This window comes from Mustelus asterias, chromosome 25, assembly GCF_964213995.1.
Source record: "Mustelus asterias chromosome 25, sMusAst1.hap1.1, whole genome shotgun sequence".
NCBI classification, from domain to species: domain Eukaryota; kingdom Metazoa; phylum Chordata; class Chondrichthyes; order Carcharhiniformes; family Triakidae; genus Mustelus; species Mustelus asterias.
The window spans coordinates 12,095,248-12,122,091 of record NC_135825.1 but is presented as its reverse complement, the minus strand read 5'-3'; the positions used below and the strand labels follow the sequence as shown (position 1 = coordinate 12,122,091).

Below are 26,844 nucleotides of genomic sequence, written 5' to 3'. Positions count from 1 at the left end.
CTCAGAATATTTTCCTGTCTCTGAAATGTCTTAAATATCACACTGTCAGATTTTTACAGTCCAGATCAATCCAATAGTCAGACATTAACAAAGTGAAGTGAGCAGCCAGTTGGTAGTAATTGTACCTTGTTGGTTTAGCGCTGAATGGTGGGGCTGTGGGGGTGGGTGGGGGAGCACAGAGGGGGTTAAATACACAGAAATTGACAATATGTTGGGAAGCCAGTCAAACTCCCAACATCCAGATGTATCCGCAATGTGTCAGTTTGTGCTTCTTTCAAATAAACCACTGAAAATTCAGGGTGAAGCTGACAGATTAAAAGTTAACAAATCGGCAAATTAAACAATTAAATAATCCAATATGGTGAAAGCCCCTTAAAGGGATCAAAGAACAAAGAACAAAGAACAGGACAGAACAGGAACAGGCCCTTCCAGCGCTGATCACGTTTACCAATGCTTATATTCCTCTATTCCCTGCTTGTTCATACGTCTACCAAGATAAAACCTTAAATATAGCTAATATAAGTGCCTCAACCACCTCACCTGGCAGTGCATTCCAGGCGCCCACCACCCTCTGTGTAAAAAAGTTCTCCCGCACATCTCCACTGAATCTTTCCCCCGTTATCTTGAACTTGTGCGTCCTTCTAATTGTCATTTCTGCCCTGGGAAAAAGCTTCCAACTGTTCACTCTATCCACACCTCTCATAATTTTATAAACTTCTCTCAGGTTGCCCCTCAGCCTCTGTCTTTCCAGGGAGAACAATCCCAGCTCATTCAAACTCTCCTCATAGGTAATACCCTCCATACCAGGCAACATCCTGGTCAACCTTTTCTGCACTCTCTCCAAAGCCTCCACATCCTTCTGGTTGTGTGGTGACCAGAATTGGACACAATATTCCAAATGTTCCAAATGATCATAAAAATCTCCATGGAAACTGTGGTGAACCATCGTTGGTTCACCACTGGGGGTTGTTATTATGTTACTGTTGGGCTAGGGTGTTGTTACTGTGGGGGTTGTACAATGTTGTTGGGTTAGGGTGTTTACCTGTTATAAGAGTTATCATGGCACATTCCAGTGGGGTCCCGCCTCCGGTGGCGAGGTATAAGACCCCCTGCTCCGGCAGGACCCCTTCAGTCTGAACTGGTGTATTCGTGTTAGTAGTTCCATTGTTACACAATAAAAGCCTTCAATATCGAAGCCTTGGTTCCACGTGCTTAATTGTCGCGCATCAATTTTATTGTGTAACAGAAAACTCACAGCTGTACAAAAAAAAAGAGAGTATGGAACAGATCTTAAAAGCGGATCGTCTGACACTGGACCCACGTGCGGTCGGTGCAGCTAACACATTCGACCATTGGTGGAAGTGTTTCGAGGACTACCTGGCAGCCTCAGTAGCTATCACTACAGACAGTGATAAACTCCAGGTCCTCCACGCAAGGGTAAGTGACACGATTTATCTCGCCATTCGTGCAGCTCCCACTTACCCGGGTGCCGTCGAGCTCCTAAAAAAAAGGTACACGAAGCCACCCAACGAGATACATGCTCGTTACCTCCTCGCTACACGACGTCGGCAGTCGGGCGAAACCATGGAGGACTACGCCAATGAGCTCCTGCAGCTTGCCAGGGGTTGCGATTGTAAAGACGTATCAGCCGAACAATATATGTACGACCTCGCCCGAGACGCGTTCGTAGCAGGGGTAGGGTCCTCGTACATCAGGCTTAAATTGCTGGAAAAGGGGAAACTCGACTTGACCCAAGCAATGGAGATGGCCGTGATGCTGGAAGCGGCGTCGAAGAGCTTGGCGCTGTACCCCGAGGACCACGTGCAGTCAACGTGGCTGGAGCAAGCTCAGCTCCCTCCTCGCCCCGCTAACCCGCGCTCCCAGATCGATCCGACGACGGCGGCAGCTCCAGGTGGCCAGCGATGCTATTTTTGTGGTGGGGCCAAGCATCCACGGCAACAGTGTCCGGCAAGAACGGCAATCTGCAGCCAGTGCGGTAAAAAAGGCCACTACGGCAAAGTCTGCAGGTCCAAGCCTAAAAACGGCAGTGCAGCTTGTAACCCTCCAGAACGGAGACAATCTCCTTCAGCGTCGCAGTACCCACGAGGTCCGACCATGTGCGATCCCAGGACGGCGCCATCGTGGCTGACGGAGGAGGAGGAAGACCACCAGGAGTCGCTGCGCTTGGCGCCCTCGCCCATGTGCGATTCATGGGGGCGGCCATCATGGTCCACGACGACTAGGAGCGACCAGCAGGGGTCCTCAGCATCCACATCGGCAGCATGCAGTGATGCCCAGGGGCCAACGGTGGCGTCGATCTCCCTGGACCAGACCAGGCACTACAGACTTGAAAATTCCATGATGGATATAAAGGTTAGTGGTCGAACTGTGAATTGTCTGTTTGACAGTGGGAGCACCGAAAGTTTCATACACCCTGAAACTGCTAAAAGGTGTGGACTCCGGGTTCTCCCTGCCAAGCAGACAATTTCCATGGCATCACGGTCCCGGTCTGTACCGATCCAAGGACGATGTATGGTAACTCTTGAGGTACAGGGCACAATTTACGAGCAATACAGGCTCCTTGTGTTACCTCACCTTTGCGCGCCAATTCTCCTCGGACTAAACTTTATGGTCCACATGAAGAGTGTGATCCTACAGTACGGTGGGCCACTCCCTTCACTGGCAGTAGGGAATCAGCCGCAGCCTCCAAATTGCCCAAAGCGCCCCGCATGCAATCTATCCACCCTGAAAATCACTACACCATCCCTTTTTAAAAATCTGGTACCTGGCTGCAAGCCCATCGCTACTAAAAGTAGGCGTTACAGCGCTGAGGACCGGATCTTTATTAGATCTGAGGTTCAGCGGCTCCTCAAGGAAGGGATCATACAGGCCAGTGCTAGTCCGTGGAGAGCGCAGGTCGTGGTAGTCAAAAGCGGGAACAAACCTCGGATGGTCATCGACTATAGTCAGACCATTAATCGTTATACGCAGCTGGATGCGTATCCTCTCCCGCGCATTTCTGATATGGTCAATCAGATTGCGCAGTACCGAGTGTTTTCTACCATAGACCTTAAGTCCGCCTACCATCAACTCCCCATCCGCCCAGAGGACCGACAATATACGACTTTTGAGGCGGATGGTCGTCTATACCAATTCCTCAGGGTTCCATTTGGTGTCACCAATGGGGTCTCGGTCTTCCAGCGTGCTATGGACCGAATGGTGGACCAGAACGGGTTGCGGGCTACCTTCCCGTACCTGGATAACGTCACCATCTGCGGCCATGACCAGCAGGACCACGACATGAATCTCCAACACTTTCTGCGCACTGCATCTCGCCTGAATCTGACCTATAACAGGGAGAAGTGCGTATTCCGTACGCGTAGGTTAGCCATCCTCGGATACGTGGTGGAAAACGGGGTCATTGGCCCTGATCCAGACCGTATGCGCCCACTTACTGAACTTCCCTTGCCCGCTAGCACGAAAGCACTGAGGAGATGCCTCGGGTTCTTTTCGTATTATGCACAGTGGGTCCCCAACTACGCGGACAAAGCTCGTCCGCTCATTAAGTCCACGACCTTCCCACTTACGCCGGAGGCCCAATTGGCCTTCAAGGCTTTGAAAAGCGACATCTCGAAAGCCACGATGCACGCGGTGGATGAATCCATCCCTTTCCAGGTGGAGAGTGATGCATCTGATTTCGCCCTAGCCGCCACACTAAACCAGGCAGGCAGGCCCGTCGCGTTCTTTTCCCGCACCCTTCAAGGCCCCGAAATTCGGCACTCAGCGGTGGAGAAGGAGGCTCAGGCCATTGTGGAGGCAGTCAGACACTGGCGCCATTACCTGGCAGGGAAGCGGTTCACCCTGATCACGGATCAACGATCCGTGGCGTTTATGTTCAGCAACACGCAGAGGGGCAAGATCAAGAACGATAAGATCTTGCGGTGGAGAATTGAGCTCTCCACCTATAATTACGATATTATGTATCGTCCAGGGAAGCTCAATGAGCCCTCGGATGCCCTCTCGCGCGGAACATGCGCCATCATGCAGGAGGACCGCTTGAAGGCTCTCCACAATGATCTGTGTCATCCTGGAGTCACCAGACTCTACCACTTCGTCAAAGCCCGCAACCTGCCCTACTCGGTGGAGGATGTCAGGTCAGTGACGAGAAGCTGTCGGAGTTGCGCAGAATGCAAACCACACTTTTATCGACCAGACCGGGCACAATTGGTCAAGGCCACTCGCCCTTTTGAGAGGCTGAGTGTGGATTTTAAGGGCCCCCTTCCCTCAACGGACCGGAATGTCTATTTCCTCAACATAATAGACGAGTATTCCCGGTTTCCGTTTGTTGTCCCCTGTGCGGACACGTCGACTGCCACCGTCATCAAGGCATTCAGTGAGCTTTTTACCCTGTTCGGGTACCCCTGCTACATTCATAGCGACAGGGGCTCGTCGTTCATGAGCAACGAGTTGAGGCAATTCCTGCTCTCATTCGGGATTGCCTCTAGTAGAACCACGAGCTACAACCCTAGGGGTAACGGACAGGTGGAAAGGGAGAATGCTACAGTCTGGAAGGCTGTCCTACTGGCACTGAAATCCAGGGGCCTTCCAGTCTCCCGTTGGCAGGAGGTCCTTCCAAAGGCACTCCATTCTATCCGCTCCCTCCTGTGTACGGCAACCAATGCTACTCCCCACGAGAGGGTGTTCTCATTCCCTCAGAAGTCGTCCTCGGGAACCTCATTGCCAGCCTGGTTGACGTACCCAGGACCCGTCCTTCTGCGGCGACATGTGAGGGCTCACAGGTCCGACCCCTTGGTCGAACCGGTCCAACTCCTCCACGCCAACCCTCAGTATGCCTATGTGGCATATCCTGACGGGCGAGAGGACACTGTCTCCATTAGAGACCTGGCGCCCGCAGGGGACGTAGCAACTCCTGTCGCTCCTATTCCCCCAGTCACGAATCCACTACTCCTCATTGCTTCCCCAGACGTGGCGCGGTCAGCACCGGGACCAGTGCATAACACTTTTACTCCCATGTACAGCTTGCCTGAGACTCGGGAGATCGGCGCGACCATCATCACCACCACCACCACCACCAAAGGTTCCAGGATCCCCTGCACCATCGCCTCACCAGGGCCAACCGGCCCGGGAGTCCTTGAGGGGACAGCCAGACGTTGTTTTGGAAAGAACGCCACCGCAAGCACCTGCTCCGGTTTCGCAACCGGTGTTGAGGAGATCACAGCGTCGGTGCGGTCCTCCAGACCGTCTGGACTTGTGAATTCTGTTTATATGACCTGTTTTTTCTTGCACCCCGCCACCTTTTGTTCTTAAAGGAGGGGTGAATGTGGTGAACCATCGTTGGTTCACCACTGGGGGTTGTTATTATGTTACTGTTGGGCTAGGGTGTTGTTACTGTGGGGGTTGTACAATGTTGTTGGGTTAGGGTGTTTACCTGTTATAAGAGTTATCATGGCACATTCCAGTGGGGTCCCGCCTCCGGTGGCGAGGTATAAGACCCCCTGCTCCGGCAGGACCCCTTCAGTCTGAACTGGTGTATTCGTGTTAGTAGTTCCATTGTTACACAATAAAAGCCTTCAATATCGAAGCCTTGGTTCCACGTGCTTAATTGTCGCGCATCAGAAACATTAAATGTGTCAATCCGTGTGTGATCAAATCCCCCCAGTGAGAGACGGGTTATCAATTTCAGTCTATTAATCGCTCAGTGAGTGCAATTAGTGAAATCTAACTATGGCTGCTCGGGTTACTGAGCAAGGGCAGAAGACAGAGGCAATGGGGGAGGCTGAAGAAGTGACTGGGAAAGATGCCAAGGAGCATTGGAACCTCACTGCTTATTTCTCGCCTGATTGTGTGAAAGGTTTTAATATCAGTATTTACAGACTTTCACAACAGAGATGGTAATGTGTATTTCTGGGTTACATTTTGGTGATTGTATCTATCAGATCAGCATGGGTGGTTCTCAGGCTGTTTTATTTTGGGCCTCAGATGAGGACCCAGGTGACCAATAGCACCAATAGCAGCAACTGCCTACTCCACACAGACCCTGAGCTCCACAAGACAAAGGAATGAACAGAGACAAGCAACTCACTGACGGGCTATCCCACAACACAGGGAGTACACGTTTCCTGATCAGCTTCCTTGATGTGTTGCAACTCCAGTGTCTGAAGAGGCTCATTTGACAACATAAGGGACGGACCAGAACGATTCTCCGACACAGATTGATTCACTCTGAAATGTGGTGAGCGGGTCCAAATCCCACTAGAGAGGCTGGCAGTATAGTGCTGAGTGAGCCACTGCACACACACCGATCTGTCACTGCGGAGAGTGGCGCATGCACACTGGCCCCCTCACCGCTAGCCTCCCGATCGCTGGCCATCCCGACCCCCCACAACCATCCAATCACTGGCCTACCAGAGCTCTCCCGGGCCAGCCCCGATCTCCCCCCACCCAGATAGCCAGCCCTGATCCCCCTCCTCTCTCCTTCTCACACTGATCCCAGTGCACAGTGTCACTGAAAACCCCCCAACTCATTGAGCCCCCAATAGGCCCCACCCCCCAGAATGCCAACTCCCCCGCCAGCACCACCCACATTGGCACTGCCTGGTGCCTGGTGGGAGGTGCCAGTATTTGTTTTATTCATTTGTGGACATGGGCATCGCTGGCTGGGTGGCATTTATTGCCCATCCTGAGAGGTTTGCGAGGCCATTTCAGAGGACAGTCAAGAATTAACCACATTGCTTTGGCTCTGGCATCACATGTAGGCCAGACCAGGAAAGGATGGTAGATTTCCTTCTTTAACGGACATGAGTGAACCAGATGGGTTTTCCAATAACTGACAATGGTTTCATGGTGATCAGTAGATTCTTAATTCCAGATTTTCTTTATTGAAATCAAATTCCAACTGCTGCCATGGCGGGATTCGAACCCTGGTCCCCAGAACATTAGATGAGATTATGGATTTATAGGCTAGCGATAACACCACTGGGCCATCACCTCCCCATGGGTATCTGCATATCTTTGGTTGTGGGAGGAAACTGAAGCACCCAGAGGAAAACCACGCAGACACGGGGAAAACGTGCAAACTCCACACTGACCACACAGCCAATGCTAGAATTGAACCCGGGTCCCTGGTGCTATGTGGCTGCAGTGCTAATCACTGTGCCACTGTGCCACACTGGGTTGACTGAACAAGCAATCCAATCTAATCCCACCATCTAGTTCTTGATCCAGAGCTCTGTAGGTTACAGTATCTCAAGTTTAATCCATTTTGTTTAATGTGATCAGGTTATCCGCCTCTCCCACCCTCGACCACTCTTCCAGGCAGTGAGTTCCAGACCCTCAACATCCCCCGAGTGAAATAACCCATTGCCCCAAATCTCATCTAATCCACTCACCATTAAATTTAAATCTTTCGGTCCTGGTTCATGGTTTGATCTGGAGAGCTGCGATGTTCTGATATAATAGCAGACATTGTAGTTCAGGCTGCTGGGAGGGTGGAGAGAAATGGAGAGCTGGATGTGTTGGTGAGATTGCAACATGACTGACCCTGAATGAGAGGTTGATGAGCTGAAATTCACAGAGTGTTTGATTTTTAGATGCTCAGTCAGTTTCTGAATGTTTGTTTCTTTCCCACAGAACCCGTGTCTGTTCCTGAACTTAGATTTTTATCACCACCAAATGCCTCATGTTCTGGGGGCTCAGTGTCCGTCTCCTGTGAGTCTGTCCAGGGATCACTTCCCATTCAGTACACATGGTATGAAAAGACCCCGTCTGAAGATTCAAAGATCTCTGACACCAATAATCTGGATCTACATTGTCAATCCTTCAAACAGCGACGTCATCAATATTACTGCACAGCCTCAAATAACCAGGGAAAAAAATCCAGTGAAATGGTTACAGTGTCAGTGATCCACATTTCAGAGAATGACTGCAGTTATTTAACACAAATCAGCAACATTGGTAAATATCTCTTTTCGCTTCAAAAAGTACAACGAATTTTTAAATTAACATCAGTCTGAATTGCTCATGGTTTATGTTCTATCAGTTGCTCGAAGCAATTGGAATAAAAATAGAATTGCATTTATTTTGCACTTTTCACATCTTCAGGACAGTTTTAAAGTCCGTTCTGGTCAATGCTGGAACTGATTCAGAGCCATTGTTGTGATGTAGGAAGCTCAGCACCAATTTGTGAGCAATAAGCTCCCTCTAAGAGCAACGTGATCATGAGCAGACAATCTGCTGTCTGAGAATTGCTGTTTGAGAATATAATAACTCGAGGAGCCGGCTGTGAAGGAACCGTGCTTCTATTGTACAAAATGAAAATAAAGAATTCCCACACACCTGTGGTGAACACACCAGGTCCCAACCAAGACTAAAAGATTAATGGAACCACTCAGGGTCTTGCTTTATAAAGGGCTTGGGATACAATCTCAATATGGTTGTCTAATTATCAATCCGCCGGAAGCACATATTCAATGTGCCCAACGATATCAAACAAGGAAGTATCCAATTGCATTAGAAGGTGTATTGGAGAGATTTCTCTGAACACAGTGGTAAATCCTATTGAAATATATCTGTTTGTATGAAGCAATTATTTTCAGTTCAATTTTTGACCTGTTGTCTTTTCAGCTGCAAGTGCATTGTGGGCAAAAAATAATGTAACAGGAGTTTTGGGAAGATCGATCACTATAGATTGTCACTATGACAAATTGTCTCAGTCACATGTGAAAACTTGGAGTCGTCAGTGCTCTGTTTTGGTAAAATCAGACGATCCAGATGGACGGCGAGGGAGAATGTCGATCACAGATCACAAGACACAAGCATTATTTGTTGTTACTATGGAGGATCTTCATTCAGGAGATGCAGGATGGTACAGCTGTGGTATTGATAAGCCCGGCCTCCTTTCAATGTTTCCTGTAAAGCTACAAATATCTGACGGTACATTGTTCTCCGTGATTATCTTTATTACTCTCGACTGAAATGTCTGATCGGTGCTTTACCTGGGAGGAGACATTGACAGCTCCGATATCCCGAGGCTCCACAGCAGTGCAGAGTCTGGCAGCTAGAGGGCAGTTAGAACAATGATTATGTTGCAGGAATTGTAATTCAGAGGCCAAGAGTAATGATCCAGAGAGATGGGGTCAGTTTTATTGCACCTTGAACCCCGTTCTCCTGGTGAACAAGTTGGCAAGGACCTCACCCTTGCTCCTAATGCCTGGATAATAGACCTTGCCCACTTCCGGGATACTCCCCAGATACTCACCAACAGCTCACTTCTTCCCCTGTAGTAAATTCCTTCAGCTCATTAAACGTCCACACTCGGTTGAAGGCAGACTCCAGTGCTGTTTGCACTGAGAATGTCTAAATTTATATGTTCAAAAACAAAGAGACTCAGTACAAAATGACCAGTTCAAGCCAGTTTCCCCAATTAACTATTCCAGTTGCTGCCAGTGGATAGCTTCTATCTCCCAGCTCATGTCCTTTGGATGATACGTACGTCGGAATTTTACTGCCTCGCCCGCCATGGTATCGGAGCGGGTGTGGGGCAGACTCAAGGGTGTTGACCTTGGGCGGTATTTTCCGTCTCGCTCATTCGAGGCCATAAAACCCCGCCCTCGACTTTAAACAGTACTCACACTTAAGTGTTAAACGGTACTTACTGTTAAATGTTAAATACAACTCCAAACAATGGCTGGAATTCACCAAACTCGTCCGCAGCTGGAATTATCCAGTCCCGCTGCTGTGAATGGAGATTTGGCTGAGCGCCAAATTCCCAATTCCAACTGGCAGCGGAGGTGGATTTCAGGTCAAGATTAGATTTTTGGAAAGATATTTAAGTCTCCGTTATCTCAGCAAACATCCACAGTCTATCTCAGGTCACACTCCAATGATTGTTACTAACTAATCTGCTATCATGAATATCTGCTGTTCATGACAGCAATCAATAGATACTACCTGCATTCGGCCAAGCTCCCACTGCCAACTCTCTCTCTCTCTAACACTTCCCCTTCCGCCTCACACCCTGGATGAGGTGTAGAAATATTGGGACTATGAAACAATTTAATTTTTTGGTAATTCTAAAGTTTAAAATTTTAAAGTTTATTGTTAAAGCTTTTATAAATTAGTGTCACAATTAGGTTTACATTAACACTGCAATGAAGTTACTGTGAAAATCCGTTAATGATTGTCTTTTCCACAGAACCCGTGTCTGTTCCTGAACTTAAATTTCTATCACCACCAAATGCCTCATGTTCTGGGGGCTCAGTGTCCGTCTCCTGTGAGTCTGTCCAGGGATCACTTCCCATTCAGTACACATGGTATGAAAAGACCCCGTCTGAAGATTCAGAGATCTCTGACACCAATAAACTGGATCTACATTGTCAATCCTTCACACAGCAACATCATCAATATTACTGCACAGCCTCAAATCACCAGGAAGAAAAATCCAGTGAAATGGTTTCAGTGTCAGTGATCAACAGATCAGGGGAGAATTGCAGTTATGTGGCACAGATCAACAGTGTTGGTAAGTGATAGTTGAAATAGGAGGAAATAGATGTTCGGAGGGAGGATGTCCTGGCAGTTTTGAATAAACTGAAGGTCGAAAAGTCCCCTGGGCCTGATGAAATGTATCCTAGGATTCTTTGGGAGGCAAGGGATGAAATTGCAGAGCCTTTGGCTTTGATCTTTGGGTCCTCTCTGTCCACGGGGATGGTGCCAGAGGACTGGAGAATGGCGAATGTTGTTCCTCTGTTTAAGAAAGGGAATAGAAATGACCCTGGTAATTATAGACCGGTTAGTCTTACTTCGGTGGTTGGTAAATTGATGGAAAAGGTCCTTAGAGATGGGATTTACGACCATTTAGAAAGATGCGGATTAATCCGGGATAGTCAGCACGGATTCGCCAAGGGCAAGTCGTGCCTCACAAATTTGATAGAATTTTTTGAGGAGGTAACTAAGTGTGTTGATGAAGGTAGGGCAGTTGATGTCATATACATGGATTTCAGTAAGGCGTTTGATAAGGTCCCCCATGGTCGGCTTATGATGAAAGTGAGGAGGTGTGGGATAGAGGGAAAGTTGGCCGATTGGATAGGTAACTGGCTGTCTGATCGAAGACAGAGGGTGGTGGTGGATGGAAAATTTTCGGATTGGAGGCAGGTTGCTAGCGGAGTGCCGCAGGGATCAGTGCTTGGTCCTCTGCTCTTTGTGATTTTTATTAATGACTTAGAGGAGGGGGCTGAAGGGTGGATCAGTAAATTTGCTGATGACACCAAGATTGGTGGAGTAGTGGATGAGGTGGAGGGCTGTTGTAGGCTGCAAAGAGACATAGATAGGATGCAAAGCTGGGCTGAAAAATGGCAAATGGAGTTTAACCCTGATAAATGTGAGGTGATTCATTTTGGTAGGACTGATTTAAATGTGGATTACAGGGCCAAAGGTAGGGTTCTGAAGACTGTGGAGGAACAGAGAGATCTTGGGGTTCATATCCACAGATCTCTAAAGGTTGCCACTCAAGTGGATAGAGCTGTGAAGAAGGCCTATAGTGTGTTAGCTTTTATTAACAGGGGGTTGGAGTTTAAGAGCCGTGGGGTTATGCTGCAACTGTACAGGACCTTGGTGAGACCACATTTGGAATATTGTGTGCAGTTCTGGTCACCTCACTATAAGAAGGATGTGGAAGCGCTGGAAAGAGTGCAGAGGAGATTTACCAGGATGCTGCCTGGTTTGGAGGGTAGGTCTTATGAGGAAAGGTTGAGGGAGCTAGGGCTGTTCTCTCTGGAGCGGAGGAGGCTGAGGGGAGACTTAATAGAAGTTTATAAAATGATGAAGGGGATAGATCGAGTGAACGTTCAAAGACTATTTCCTCGGGTGGATGGAGCTATTACAAGGGGGCATAACTATAGGGTTCGTAGTGGGAGACACAGGAAGGATACCAGAGGTAGGTTCTTTACGCAGAGAGTGGTTGGTGTGTGGAATGGACTGCCTGCAGTGATAGTGGAGTCAGACACTTTAGGAACATTTAAGCGGTTATTGGATAGGCACATGGAGCACACCAGGATGATAGGGAGTGGGATAGCTTGATCTTGGTTTCAGATAAAGCTCGGCACAACATTGTGGGCCGAAGGGCCTGTTCTGTGCTGTACTGTTCTATGTTCTATGTTCTAAGTTCTAAATAAGCTGGTTGCTGGTTCGGTTCCTAATGTCTCTCTGAATGACTGCAACTGACAAAATTCACTCTGCTTTGTCCCTCAACAACTCGGAACAAAGTTACTGATTAAAATATTGATTGAAAATATCAGGATCATAAAATATTCCCCAAACATGTCTAAATGTTGCAGTAATCCCATTAATATTAAATAGAACTTGACTGACAAGGTCTCCATTAACCATTCCTGTTCCCATTTCTTGGAGATCAAATTGTGAATAACAATCTTTAGCTGATGTCTCTTGCTTTAGGATGAATCGTAAGGATAGAGAGTTGAAGAGTTGATGTGAAATGATAGCATCTTAAGAGGTCTCACTTACAAAATGAAAGAATGTCTTCCATTTATTTTCACAGTCATCTGACTTCTCGAAGCGCTTTACAACCAATGAAATGCTTTTTGAAGCACTGTCACTGTTGTGAGGCAGGAAACACAGCAGCCAATTTACACACAGCAAACTCAAAATAATGAACTGATAACCTGTTTTTGATTGAGGGATAAATATCACCGGGTGATTTCGGATAACGCTTCTGTTTTTCTTCAGGAGATCAAGTGCCATCGATCTTATACATCCATAGTTTCATAGAATCCATAGAATCTTACAGTGCAGAAGGAGACCATTTGGCGCATCGAGTCTCCGCCAACGTCAATCCCACCCAGGCCTTATCCCCATAATCCCATGCATTTACCCCAGCTAGTTCCCCCTGACACTGAGGGGCAATTTAGCTTGGCGAATCCACCTAACCCGCACATCTTTGGACTGAGGGAGGAAACCAGAGTGCCCGGAGGAAACCCACGCAGACACGGGGAGAATGTGCAAATTCCACACAGACAGTCACGCAAGGCCAGATTTGAACCCGGGTCTCTGGCGCTGTGAGGCAACAGTGCCAACCACTGTGCCACCATGCCGCCCATAGAGCAGGCAGATTGGGGACTCAGTTCAACATCCCATCCGAAAGGCAGCACCTCCAACAGTGCAGCACTTCCTCAGTACTGCACAGGAGTTTCAGCTTTGATTTTTGATTCCTAGAGTAGGGCGAGAACACAGATCCTTGTGGCTGCAGATACAAGAGTGCTCCCAACAGCTAACACCGGCAAAGAATCATTAGAATAGAAGGAAATAGTCTGCTAAATCTATTCAAAATTATTTGAAGCTTTGATAAGATAAATTGAGACGAATTATTTCCAGTAGTAAGTGAGTGAATACTCGAGAGAATCCAGTTAAGATCATCACAACAAGGACAGCGGGAGAAATTGGGAGAATTTTATTGATGCAAATGATTATTAAGATATGGATTGCGTTAGAAACAGAATAAATAACAGCTTTCACAAGGGAAGCTAAAAAGGAGCAGACATTTAGGAGGATTTGGGGAAAAGACACGACAATGGGAGTGTCGCTGTAGACTCGATGGGCCAAATGGCCTCCTTGTGCGCTGCATGGATTCTCTGATTCTAAATGGCAAATTCTTTCATAGCGATGGAGGGCAATGGACCAAATTTCCTTCTTTGCCAGAAAATTCTATCATCACAAAATGCTGCTCAAAATCTCAGAATTCCATGTTCTAAACACTGAATTACTCAGTGTTAACATAAACACTAACGATAGTCCTGAATTAATGAGGACTATAACCAGTTTGAATGTTTAATATTCAAATATGTCAGTGTCAGAAGGGGCTCAGTTGGTAGCAGCCTGATTTCTGAAACCAATGGGTTGTGAGTTCAAATTCTCCTTCCGAGAAAGGGGTTGATATCACTGTACAGCACGGAGATTGCGCTCTGCTGTTGACGGTGCTATTGTCTGGTTGAACTGCTGATCCATGCATCCTTTCAGCTAAATGTAAATGATTACATGGCCCTCTTCCAGGAGTAATAGGCAAGTTTTACTGGTGTCTTCACATTTCAGAAGTATTTAGATGTGCACTCGTGATGCCAAGGCACACAAAGCTATGGGCCACGTGCTGGAAAATGGGATTAGAATAGTCAGGTGGTTTGTCTTTGACTGGCATAGATGCGATGGGTGCTCCCTCCCTCACAGCACTGTGGGTGTACCTACACCACATGGACTGCAGTGGTTCAAGAGGCATCTGATGACCACCTTCTCAAGGGCACTTAGGAATGGGCAATAATTGCTGGCCTAAACAGCGACACCCACATCCCAAGAAGAGGTGCTCCCTCAACGTGGTTCTCCCTCAGGTCGAGGTGCCACTTGACAATGTGACTCTCTCGGTTCACGACAATGAAAATGAGGCTGATCTGAATGTTGTTTCCTTGTTTCAGTTGGACCTGAAAATCCTTGTGACGTTTTAACAGTATCGCCAACACATTCCTCAATTCCAAACTACAAATTTGCCGAAAGGTACGCTGTTTTTATTGTTAGTGTTTAAATGACATGGCTTCTGTGTGAGTGATTAAATCCTCTTTCACAACTTTGGCGCGAGGATGGATTTCATTTATTGTCCTGGGCCAGTCACAGAGCAGCAATCATTGTTGGATTGCCACTCCGCTTGAAGCTTTCCACCCTTGACTCAGCTCCACATTTCTTGCCTGATCTTCCAAGTCCAGATTCTCCTGAACTGTGGAGCGCAGTGTCCCTCGGAGAACTCCATCGGAACTCAGTAGGACCACAGGTGGGTCGGGTGAAAGATGGATCGGGAGACAGGTGGATAGATGTGTTGGTAGCAGGAGGCAATAGTGGTAGGTGGGTGAGAAGACAGATGAGTGAGGTCATAGGTGTGTGAGATGGGTAGGATGGCAGTTGGGTGAGGTCGTAGTTTGATGAAGTGACAGGAGATAGTCGGGGTGTGGGGTGATAGTTGGTATGTCAGGGGGTTAATCAGAGGATTGGGGGGACTCCAGGGGGTCAGTGTGATTATTCGGGGGTCAGTTCTGTGATTACCCAGGAATTAAACTTGATTCTTTCACTCTAACATTTCCTGGGTAACTATCCAGTTAAGCCCCATGGAATTGTTTGAAGTGTCTGACTCTTACCCAGAGCTGAAGATTTTCACAGAGGGACCCAGGGAACAGCAGAATTATCCGTTGGAAGTTCCAACGTCCGAGGCAATTCCCATGGAGGTCATCATGTTGGGTCATCGGCAAGGTCCTGACACACATCTTGGGTCATATGTCCAGTCTCTGATGATCCGGGAGACTGGGCATCATTTTTCAATAACTCTCAGATCAGAAACCTTGGCGGGATGTTGTTGTGTTTGCTTCATAATGAAGGTGTGAGTTTTAAAAAGGGTTGATTTGATGTGATGTCATTAGGGTGCGTGCTCAGGCTGCTGTGTTACTGTCAGTTTTGTACTTGATGCAGTGCAGAGAGCAACTCTTCAATAAAACCTGTTGTGTGTTTGTTTGAATCTACGTGTGCAAACCAGGTATTTTCTTTTTCTGTTAAAACCCACTACCCCTAACATAGTTGGGACACACAGAAAGAGCAGAAATTGTTGTCCAATGTAAACACAGAGGTTACAATGGTGATGAGGAAAAAATACCAACTAACGATGAAAAAGCTGCTGGAAATACGCAGCAGGTCACTTCTGATCTACAGAGAAAGCAGACAAGGAAATCTCTGAAGAAATGGCCAATATTGATCTGGTCAAAGTTCACTGCTGTTTCTGAGATTTTGCGGTGTGCAAATTGGTTGCCACATCTCCCATATCACAACAGTGGTGGTTGTTTAAAAGTACTTCCAAGATTGTAAGATTCTTTAGACCATCCAAAGGCCATGAAAAGTGCGATATAATTTCAAAACCCACTTCCTTGAACAAATGGCCAAGAATCAATTGTGGCAGGAAACAAAGGATGATTGTTGATGGCTGTTCTTGTGACTGGAAGGCTGTTTCCAAAGCTCAATGCTAGGTTGCTTTCTCTGGCATATATTAATGGTTGAGACGTAAGGTAGGGAGAATTAACATGAAAATTACCAATGCGGTCGATAGCGAGGAGGATTGCTATCGACTGCAGGGAGATATCAATGGACTGGTCAAGTGGGCAGAAAAGTGGCAAATGGAATAGAATCCAGAGAAGTGTGAGGTGATGCATTTGAGCAGGTCAAACAAAGCAAATCTGTCGACAATAAATGGGAGGATACTGAGAGATGTAGAGGAAGTGAGAAACCTTGGAGTGAGTGTCCACAGGTCCTTGAAGGTAGCAGGACAGGTTGATAAGATGGTTAAGAAGGCACATGGAATCCTTTCATTTATTAGTTTAAGTTTGGAATATAAGGTCAGAAAGGTTATGCTGGAACTATATAAAATGTTAGTTAGGCCACAACTTGAGGACTGTGAGCAGTTCTGGTCACCTCATGACAAAAAGGATGTATCAGAGAGGAGACTTACAGGGATGTTGCCAGGACTGGAAAATTGCAGCCAAGAAGAAAACATTGGTCGGCTGGGGTTGTTGTCCTTGGTTTAGGGGAGAATTGATTGAGATGGACAACATTAAAAGCAGCCCAGATAGAGTGGGCGGGAAGGACCAGTTTACTTTAGCAGAGAGGTCAGTGACTCGGGAGCATAAATTTAACGAAATTGGTAGAAAGATGGGAGGAGAGATGAGGAAAAATGTTTTCACCCAGAGGGCTGCAGATTTCTGAAAGGGTGGTAGAGGCAGAAACACTCAACTCATTTCAGAGATGTCTGGATAATCTGCAGGGCAATGGACACAATGCTGGAGAATGGGACTGCACTGGGGGGCCGGTTTTTAACACAACAGACATGATGGACCAAGTGGTCACTTTCTGTGCTGTAAACTTTCTATGATTGTAAAGTCCAACACTGCTCATTTCCTATTCTCTGTGTCACAGTCTGATTTACATTGTGCTCGGGGTGCTGGGGGCCATTCTTGTGGTGTTCGCTGTTTCTCTGCTTTTGTACCGGAGGCGAATCGACAAGGGTGAGTTTCTGTTTCTCCTGAATCATTTCTTAAGTTACAATAATTTTCTGAAGAATATAAAGAGAACCTAATTTGCTGCAATCAACAAACATCTCTGATTCTGGTATCCTGCACATTTTAATATAGATGTATTCAACATGGAAGAATATTGAAGTTGTTGCTGTTGTTTGGAAACAACAAATAACCCTGTGAACTCTGGAGAAAGTGAAACTCAACATGGGTTTAGAACGATAGAGACCATAAGACAATAAGAAATAGGAACAGGAGTAGGCCATTCAGCCCATCGGGTCTGCTCCGCCATTCAATAGGGTCATGTAGGTCTGTTTAAGACCAAGGGCGGGATTCTTTTGGCTGTGTATGGCCCAAGATTGGAAGTTCCCACCCAGGCCAACAGACCTTTTAAATTTTCTTTCCTGCCGGCTACGATTCGCAATGTGGGCGGGACAGGAAAATTCCGCCCCAAGTCATTTCTTTGCTTAGCTCTGTGAGGGAAATCTTTCAGTGATCTTTCAGTGTGACAGGCTAGTTCCCCAAGCTCCCAAAAATCTATCCATGTCTGACTTGAGTGCACTCAATGGTGGAGCATTCACAGCTCTCTGCGATGGAGAATTCCAAAGATACAGAACCTTCTGTAATCTCGCCCAATCTCAGTAAATGGGCCCACGCTGTGCTCTGAGACTGTGACAGATTTAAGGCAGAGATAGATAGATTCTTAATTGGGAAGGGGATCAAAGGAGGGAGAATGGGGTTGAGAAACTTATCAGCCATGATTGAATGGTGGAGCAGACTCGATAGGCTGAATGGACTAATTCTGCTCCTATATCTTATGGTCTTATGGACTCTGTGTTCTAGATTCTCCAGTCAGTGGAAACATTTTCTCAATATCTGCCCTGTGAAGTCAATTAAGATTTTGTTTTTCAATGAGATCATCGCTCATCCTGCTGAACAGCAGAGAATATCGGCTTGGTGTGGTACCATTGCCCCTTTATTGCGCAATCCTTCAGGGGCCATGTGACTGGGCCGTAACCAATAGAGTGCAAGTGCACAAGTCTATCGGGAGCCTATAGGAAGCGAGGGCATGCAGCCCGGGGGCTGGAGGCTATTGTTGAAGCCAGGACATTGTTAGGAGTCGGCCTGTATCGTTGTGCCATTAAACCCTTCATTGTATTGAGTTCTTCTCAATCAATAAATCCTTTAGTTTGTAACTTACCACATTGAGTTGCCTCGAGTTATTACACCTGGTCTACTCAATCTTTCCTCATAACACAATTTCCGTATCGGGAATTAGCGCAGTGAACCAAGGGTGGGTATGTCCTACCTGGAGCCCAAAACCTACAAACAGCACTCCAGGTGTGGCCTCACCAATTCCCCATTTTATACACAAACCCCTCTGCAGCAAAAGATAACAACCCATTTGCCTTTCTTTCAATGCTAATCAATGTGGGGCCATGTACCCTGCAACACATGTTCAGTTTAGACATTCTAAGCATATCTACCATTCCAATTAAAGCCTTTTCAATGTTAACATTTTCATTTTTCAGATACAAATGACATAAGCCACGGAAGAGATAACGATAATCTTAATGACAATCAGGTGAGGAGATGAAGTATGAGTTCTCTGACTAATGTCTGGAAATTTTCAAACCTGGATGATATAGAATTGACAGGACTGAAACAGGCCATTCAGGCCAACTGGTCCATGCTGGATTTGATGCTCAACACAAGCCTCCTCCCATCCCTCTTTATCTAACCCGACCACTATAAGCTTCTGTTCCTTTCACTCACATTTGCTTCTGTAGATTTGTCTTAAATGTATTGAAGCTGTTTGACTGAACCACACCTTGGATTGGCTCCAATCTTTAATCTCATTGGATAGCTTTACCATCAGAAATGAGACCTCGTTAATCATTTCATCCCAACTTTGGATTTGATGACATTTTTCAGTTTACACTCTCGTATATTCCTGTAATGTCTCAAGTATTACTGCCAAAACAGAACAAAACTTAAGAATAAGAAAATGCTATCAAACGCCAATGAGTCCACCTGTTCTGTGATGAGAGCTTGGCCTTGCTGTAACTTCACCCATCGTGTCCCTAAGCTCTGGAATTCTCTCTGACTAATTCATCACTTCATTATCCCTTTAAGGCATTGCCTTAAACCTTTGAAAGATTTTAGTCACCTTCACTCATATCTTCTTCCTTGATGTAGTTTCAGTTTGTACCTGGTTAAGCTGCCATTGGTCTTGGGGCATTTTACTATGCTGAAGCTCCAAATAAATATACTTCTTTGTGTTAAATGTGGATGTTGCAAATTCTAATTTAGGATCGCTGCTGGTTCTACTGTGAGATAGGAATATGAAAGATGCTATCATTCTAAAGGGATGAGCATCATTGAATGCAGTAGTGTTCCCCTTGAATTAATTACAAGTTCACTGCGAAACTGCTGTGAAGATGTTTCAGTGCAGCTCCCACACTTACAGATGGGCAGCACACACAAGCTGCCCAAGAGACAGAGGGGGAGAACTCTGATAATCACAAGCCATAGCAAGCAGGTGTGGATGTTTGGATTGTGTAGTCATGTAGGCGAGCCTGATTAGTAATGAATCATTATAATTAGACCAGCATATAGGGGGCAGCACAGTAGCACAATGGTTAGCACTGCTGCTTCAAGCACCAGGGACCCAGGTTCTATCCCTGGCTTGGGTCACTGCCTGTGTGGAATTTGCACATTCTCCCCGTATCTGGGTGGGTTTCCTCCAGGTGCTCTGGTTTCCTCTCACATTCTGAAAGACGTGCTGGTCAGATGTGCGTTGACCCGAACAGGCGCCAGACTGTGGCGACTAGGGGAATTTTGCGGTAACTTTATTGCAGTGTTCATGTAAGCCTTACTTGTGACTAATAAATAAGTAAATTTAAAACTTTAAATATAAGGCTATAACTGGTTAACTATATTCACCTGACATAAATGAAGTTCAGTAAGAAGTCTCACAACACCAGATTAAAGTCCAAAAGGTTTATTTGGTATCACAAGCCACTAGCCTTCGGAGCGCTGCCCCTTCATCAGGTGATCACTCACCTGATGAAGGGGCAGCGTTCCGAAAGCTAGTGGCTTGTGCTACCAAATAAACCTGTCGGACTTTAACCTGGTGTTGTGAGACTTCTTACTGTGTTTACCCCAGTCCAACGCCGGCATCTCCACATCATAAATGAAGTAGTCAGAACTATTCGCTGTAATTGGATATCAATGAGTTCTGAACAAATGTTGACTTGTGATTGGTGTATGAATTATATGTAAGATACGCAAAGATATAATGGTGCATACCATGTACCAGTACGCCACCATGTGGGAGGCAGACTTCCTTGCTAAAGGGTGAATAAGGCCGAGTTAAAACCCTAAAAGCTTAATCTGGTCTGTCAAGGGCGCGAGGTACAATTTCGCTGGATGGCAGCAAAATTCCTTTTCACATTTTGCCTTGGAAAATTAAAAATTTAAGGCGAGATTCAGCATGCTGGGCCTCTCTTCTCTGATTCATGATCTGATTGAGATCTTCAAGATTCAGGTGGAGATAACAAAGATGTTTCCACTTGCAGGCAAGACCAAAAGCAGTGACCATAAATAGTGGATAGTCATTAATAACAGATTGTGGTGCAGTGGTATTGTCACTGGGTTAGTAATCCAGAGACCCAGGATCATCCTCTGGGGATCTGGGTCCAAATCCCACCACAGCAGAACTCAATAAAAATCTGGAATTAAAAGTCTAATGATAATCGTGAAACTATTGCCGATTGTTGTAAAAACTCATCTCGTCCTTTAGGGACATTTCCCTTAGGAAATCTGCTGCCCATATCTGGTCTGGCCTATATGTGACTCATAAATGCCCCCTGAAATGGCCGAGCAAGCCACTCAGTTCAATTAGGGATGGGCAACAAATGTTGGCCCAGCCAGCGACGCCCACATCCCATGTGCCAATAAAAAAGGTTAATCTAACAGCAAATTCAAGAGAAACATCTTTACCCAGAATGTTCAGAATGTGGAATTTTCCACCACAGGGAACAGTTGAGGCAAACAGCTGAAATACATTCAAACAGAAGCTGGATAAGCACATGGGAAGGAAAGGATTTGAACATTATTTTGATGAGATTAACTGGACAGGTTTATGTGGAGTTGGGACAAATGATGTGTTTCACCGCTGGAGATAGATTATCTCATGTTGTGATCACTTGTAAACTGATTTGCAATGATCTAGAAATCGATTTCTCCACAAATCACCATTCAAGTTAAATGGAAATAATCTGGATCTTTATTTTTTATATTGCAGCAATTGGCAGTTGTAGAAGGGAGCATTGTGTATGCCAGTGTAAAGCACAATCGAGGGAACTCAGCAGAAACACACAGCGAGCTAAATGTCCGGTTCATTAACAATGAGGATGGAGTCACATATGCAACACTGCAGATTCAAAAGCCTGAAGAGGTGAGAGGTCGAGGCAGTTGTTTAACAATGAGGATGTGTCAAGATTCAATGATAGCTCCCAAAGAACAACACACAAACTTTGATGAATCTGAAATGGCAATTTATACTAACATAACTCATTAGGAATAGTATTCATGTAGAGCACGCGATGAATATTATTCCTTCTTACTTTGCAATTAAATTTCATCTGCGATGAACTGTCCACAGACTTATTTTGTCAATTCGTCTGTACTCTCTGAGTTGTTCCCTCCAGTTTTACTGCTGCTGCCAATTTGGTTTTATTGTCATATTTAATCAGTTAACAATGAGCTCCCGGTTTGGATTCCCTGGAAATAATAGATCCATTGGTGGACGTTTCCCAAAATTATTTGGACTCTGGACTGGTTCCTACAGATTGGAGGGTAGCTAATGCAAGCCCGCAAAAAGGGAGGTAGAGAGAAAACAGCGAACTATAGGCCACTGAGCCTAATGTCAGTGCTGGGGAAGCTGCGAGAGTCCATTTCATAGCTCAGCATTTCACAGCTCAGCGTTTGGAAGACAGTGGTATAATTAGACAAAGTCAGCATGGATTTACAAAGTGGAAATCATACTTGACAAATCTATTGGAATTATTTGATGGTGGAACTAGTAGAGTTGACAAAGGAGAACTGGTAGATGTGGTTTATTTGGACTTTCACAAGGGCTTCGACAAGGTCTCACATCACTGACTACTATGTAAAGTTAAGGCACATGGGATTGAGGGTTGTGTCTTATGATGGATAGAAAGCTGGTGAGCAGATAGGAAACAAAGAGTTGCCATAAATGGATGTTTTTCCAATTGGCAGGCAGTGATTAGTGGGGTACCACAGGGATCTGTGTGAGAATCCCAACTATTCACGTTATATAATAATGATTTGGAAGAGGGAACTAAATGTATTATCTCCAAGTGTGCAAATGATTCAAAGTTGGGTGGGAGGGTGAGCTGTGAGGAGGATGCAGACATGCTTCAGTGTAATTTGGACAGGCTGAGTGGGCATATGCATGGCAGATGCAGTATAATGTGGGTAAATGTGAGATTATCCATTTTGGTAGCAATAATAGCAATGTGACGCTACTGTACCTTTAAGAAATGATTTTTAAAAAATCATGTTCTCTGCAGTTTGTAAGCCGGCCTTTTGTTTTTGTTGTGGCACCAGCTGCCTGCTTAGAAGTCCTTTTTTGCTGCCTAAATAGATTAAATGAGGTGTTGTTTATTTTGACTCTGGGTCTAATGCATTTTCTGGCATTTTACGATCTTTTGAAGTGTTGTGGGAAGATTCATTGACAGTTAAAAGTCAAATGGTTCCTCCACAGAGAAATCCAAGGATTCACTTTCAGTCTTGGTTGAGAAGGTGTTTTACTTCAGACTGGCTGCAGCGTTCTCTCTCTCTCTCTCTCCCTGGTGTTTTGAGAAGCTGTACTAGCTTCAAGCTTGTCCGTGCTGTGTCAAGAAAGTTGCAGAATCCAACCAAAGGACTAAGTTCCAGCATCAAGTGAACATTGTCATTTTCTGTGCTAAACTTGTGGCAGGTGCATGTTTTGAAGGAGGTTTGTTGTATTGGAACAGTGCATTTAATTGTTCAGATTGATACAATATCACGGTTGTTTATTTTTCTTGTTTGTAATTGGTAAAAGTTATTGCTAATTTTCTTTCTATGTGTTAACTGTATTCTTAAATAAACTTTGTTTGATAAAAGCTCCCTTGGGAGTCATTTGAATCATACTTGAAGTGAAACATCTCATGTTACCCTCGCCAAATTCAAATCCAAAACTTATTGTCCAAGCCGACCTCATAAAATACCTTGGAGTTTCTGACCTGGATTATAACAGGAAGGCAGCTTATTATTCACATGGGTGTAAATTGAGAGAGGCGGATACTCAGCGCTACCTTGGCGTCCTCGTGCATCAGTCACTGAAAGTGAGCGCGCAGGTACAGCAGGCAGTAAAGAAGGCAAATGGTATGTTGGCCTTCAAAGCAAGAGGATTTGAATATCGGAATGTGAATACTTTGCTGCAATTGTCTAGGGCGTTGGTGAGGCAACACCTGGAGCATTGTGTGCAGTGCTGGTTTCCTTATCTGAGGAAGGATGCGCTTGTGATAGAGAGAGTACAACAAAGGTTTACCAGGCTGACTCCTGTCGGAAGAGGAGACACAAAGTCAGTTCGGATTGTATCCATTGGAGTTTAGAAGAGTGAGAGGGAATCTCATAGAAACTTATAAAATTCTAACAGGGTGAGACAAGGTAGATTCGGAAAGAATGTTCTCATTGGTGAGGGAATCCAGAACTCGGGGTCATGTTTTCAGGATAAGGGTCTCTGGATTACTAGTCCAGGGACAATACCACAACGCCGCTGCCTTTCAACTAAAAGCTGAAAACACAGCAAATTGGTGGAAAAAATAAAAATCAGAGAGTGGGGGGAATTGAGAAAAGAACAGTTATTCAGATTGGAAGAAGATAGAAAGTGATATCCCACAAGAATCAGGATGGAAATCACTGTTAATTATCATGTACATAAATAATTGGACTTGGGAATAAGTAACCCTATGAAAATGTGCAAGTTCTGCCAAAATTGAGTGTGTGGCTGTCACTGAGGCAGAGTATAACATAATACAGAAATCGATTAGAAAACTTGCCGACTGGGCAGGTAAGTAACAAATAAAATTTCCTCTAGATAAATGCAAGATGATGCACTTTGAAATAATAAACAATCTCTACCTTCGACAATAAGCTTCTGAAATGAGTTAGAAGGGCAAGAAAATCTAGAGATACAGGTTAACAAATAATTAGGAGCCATACAACTGGTCAGCAAAACAATTAAAGTGTTGACAAAGCATTGAGATTTCATTCTGGTGGGATCAAATTCAAAAGGAGCCAGGTTATGTACAACCTTAGTTAGACTGCACTCACAGCACCTTGCACAACTCTGGTGTCCAGACTGTAAAAATGACAAAGAAACACTGGAGAAAGTACAAAAAAAGATTGACAAGGATGTTTTAGAATGGGGATGGTGCAGCCACAGGGAAAGATTAGACAGGTAGGGTAGTTTTCATCAGAAAAGGGAAGATTTAGTGGAGACATGACAGGGGTCTTTATAATGCTGAATAGGTTGGATTGGATACCTGCGAAGAAAATACTCCCATTTTTGGGAGACGATTAACACAAGATAGTTAGTAATACATCCGACAGGGGAATAAAGAGCAATAACATTACTCAGAGAATGATGATAGACTGTGGAGCTTTCTGCCACAAGAGACTGAGGCAAATAGTTTTGATGCTTTTAAGAGTGGAGGAGGTGATTTTGTGAGAGAAAAGGAAACAGAAAGGTGAGGGTGCACGGTGGCACAGTGGTTAGCACTGCTGCCTCACAGCGCCAGGGACTCGGGTTCGATTCTGGCCTTGGGTCACTGTCTGTGTGGAGACTGCACGTTCTCCCCGTGTCTGCGTGGGTTTCCTCGGGGTCCTTCACAACAATCTCCTGATTAGAATGAGGAAGCAGAATTATAGACACCAATCCCAGCCTCCTTCTGCACTGTCGGGATTCTATGAGAAAGATAAGCTGTAGATAGAATGAGAGTGGGCTCCTGAGGATTATATAAATAGATGGACTGAATGGCCTGTTTCTGTGTAGTATATCACATGTAATACTATTCAAATTCTTGCTGTTGTTTCTAAGTGCGTGTAGCTTTACTCATTGTCATCACAGAGTTTTTTTTTCAAACAGATACAACTTGTTTTAGTCTGAGATTCTCATTCAACCATTTTAAATGGATGTACAATTTGAGCAGTTATCTGTTAAAACTGAAACAGCAGTTTCACTGTATCTGTATGTTCATGAGGATTGATACGCGGCACGTTATACTCTAAATGTTACAAACAAATAAAATGCAATGATAATATGAGCAACTATAACTTTGTCAATACAATGAGAACAAACAAAGCACCACAACAATAACTTGTATTTAGAAAGTGCATTTACCTGCCCAGAACTGAACACAATGGATGACTAACCAATGCTTCATAAAGGTGAAGCATAACTTCTTTGCTTTTGTAACTCTGTCCCTCTATCAATAAACCCAAGGATCTGAAATGTGTTTTTCTTTCACAGTCTTCTCAACTTGTCCTTCCACCTTCACTCATATACGCAGTGGAGCTGTCAAACGGTGTCGGTGAATACTGTAAAACCCTTCACTAAACAACTGGAAAAAATGGCTTGCATTTATCAGTGCCTTCGCCTCAGAACATCCCCAAGCACCTTACTGCCTGTAATGTACTTTGGAAGATTTGCTGCAGGAAGCACAGTAGCCAATTTGTGCACAGCAAGATCCCACAAAGTGCAAAGTAAAATTGGCGAAGTTTCTCCTTCCGTCCGCCACAGGAATAGTAACGGGTGGGGGGCAGACCATGGGAGGATCCGTTGACCTCGGGGTGGGATTTTCCGGATTTCATGGCGAGTGCAGCTGGAAAATCACGCCCATTATCACCAGATAATCTGTTTCTTGGCAATGTTGATGGAGAGATAAATTTTGGCCAGAGCACCAAACTGGCCAAAATAACGTCTACATCGATAAAGGTTACAGTGAAGAATGCGAAGAGTCAAAGCTGTTTAGCCAACAGCTTGATCACTGTGTGAAACTAGACAATCGAGAATAAAGATCCCAGTGTGAAACATGCAGCTCTGATAAAGTACATTCAACCACAAGTATTCAGAGTGAAACTTTATTTCCTCTGAAGGCAGAGTGTCTTTCTCTGAAGACAGGAACTTTCACAGTAAAATACTGGTTGAGATATTTTGTAAAGAGAATTAATTTATCCGACCTGTGAGCAGGAATGGTGAATTTTATTCAGGAATGGTAAATGCTGTTTTTTTTATAATTACTCTGGAGCTCTGCGATTAACACAACTGGAAAACCCCAAACTCACTGAGAGAGACACTGTGGGGCTGATTTCACCAGAATTTGGCCGAATCTTGGTTCCAGTGAGAAATGTCTGGATCTTATCAAAAAAGAAACAGGTGGGCGTGTTTCATGCTGTCCTGTCGGTGGGGCAGGGAGGGGTGGGTGGCGGCACTCAACCCGTCAGCAACGCCCAGTGGCACTGAGCTCGGGGTGCCATGTTTAAAGGGCACTATGACCAGATGAAAAAACCTCCGCATCCCCCTCCTCCCCATGAGGTTCTCACTGGGGTCCACCCCAGCACTGCCCCCTGACAGAGCTTGGCACAGCCAAGCAGCACTGCCTGATTG

The 26,844-nt window shown here is 45.4% G+C and overlaps 2 protein-coding genes across 2 annotated transcripts in view; one reads left to right on the top strand and one right to left on the bottom strand.

The window, feature by feature from the left end:
• Window positions 1-26,844, bottom strand: part of LOC144511708 (titin-like) — a 301,563-nt gene that overhangs the window by 199,371 nt on the left and 75,348 nt on the right. The window lies entirely within an intron of this gene.
• Window positions 1-26,844, top strand: part of LOC144511684 (uncharacterized) — a 124,767-nt gene that overhangs the window by 77,595 nt on the left and 20,328 nt on the right. Inside the window, exons 11-17 of the mRNA XM_078241919.1 lie at window positions 7,651-7,974; window positions 8,644-8,952; window positions 10,214-10,537; window positions 14,493-14,571; window positions 17,023-17,111; window positions 18,653-18,705; window positions 21,430-21,582. Coding sequence (XP_078098045.1) covers window positions 7,651-7,974; window positions 8,644-8,952; window positions 10,214-10,537; window positions 14,493-14,571; window positions 17,023-17,111; window positions 18,653-18,705; window positions 21,430-21,582 — 1,331 coding nt within the window. The remainder of the gene's footprint in view (window positions 1-7,650; window positions 7,975-8,643; window positions 8,953-10,213; window positions 10,538-14,492; window positions 14,572-17,022; window positions 17,112-18,652; window positions 18,706-21,429; window positions 21,583-26,844) is intronic.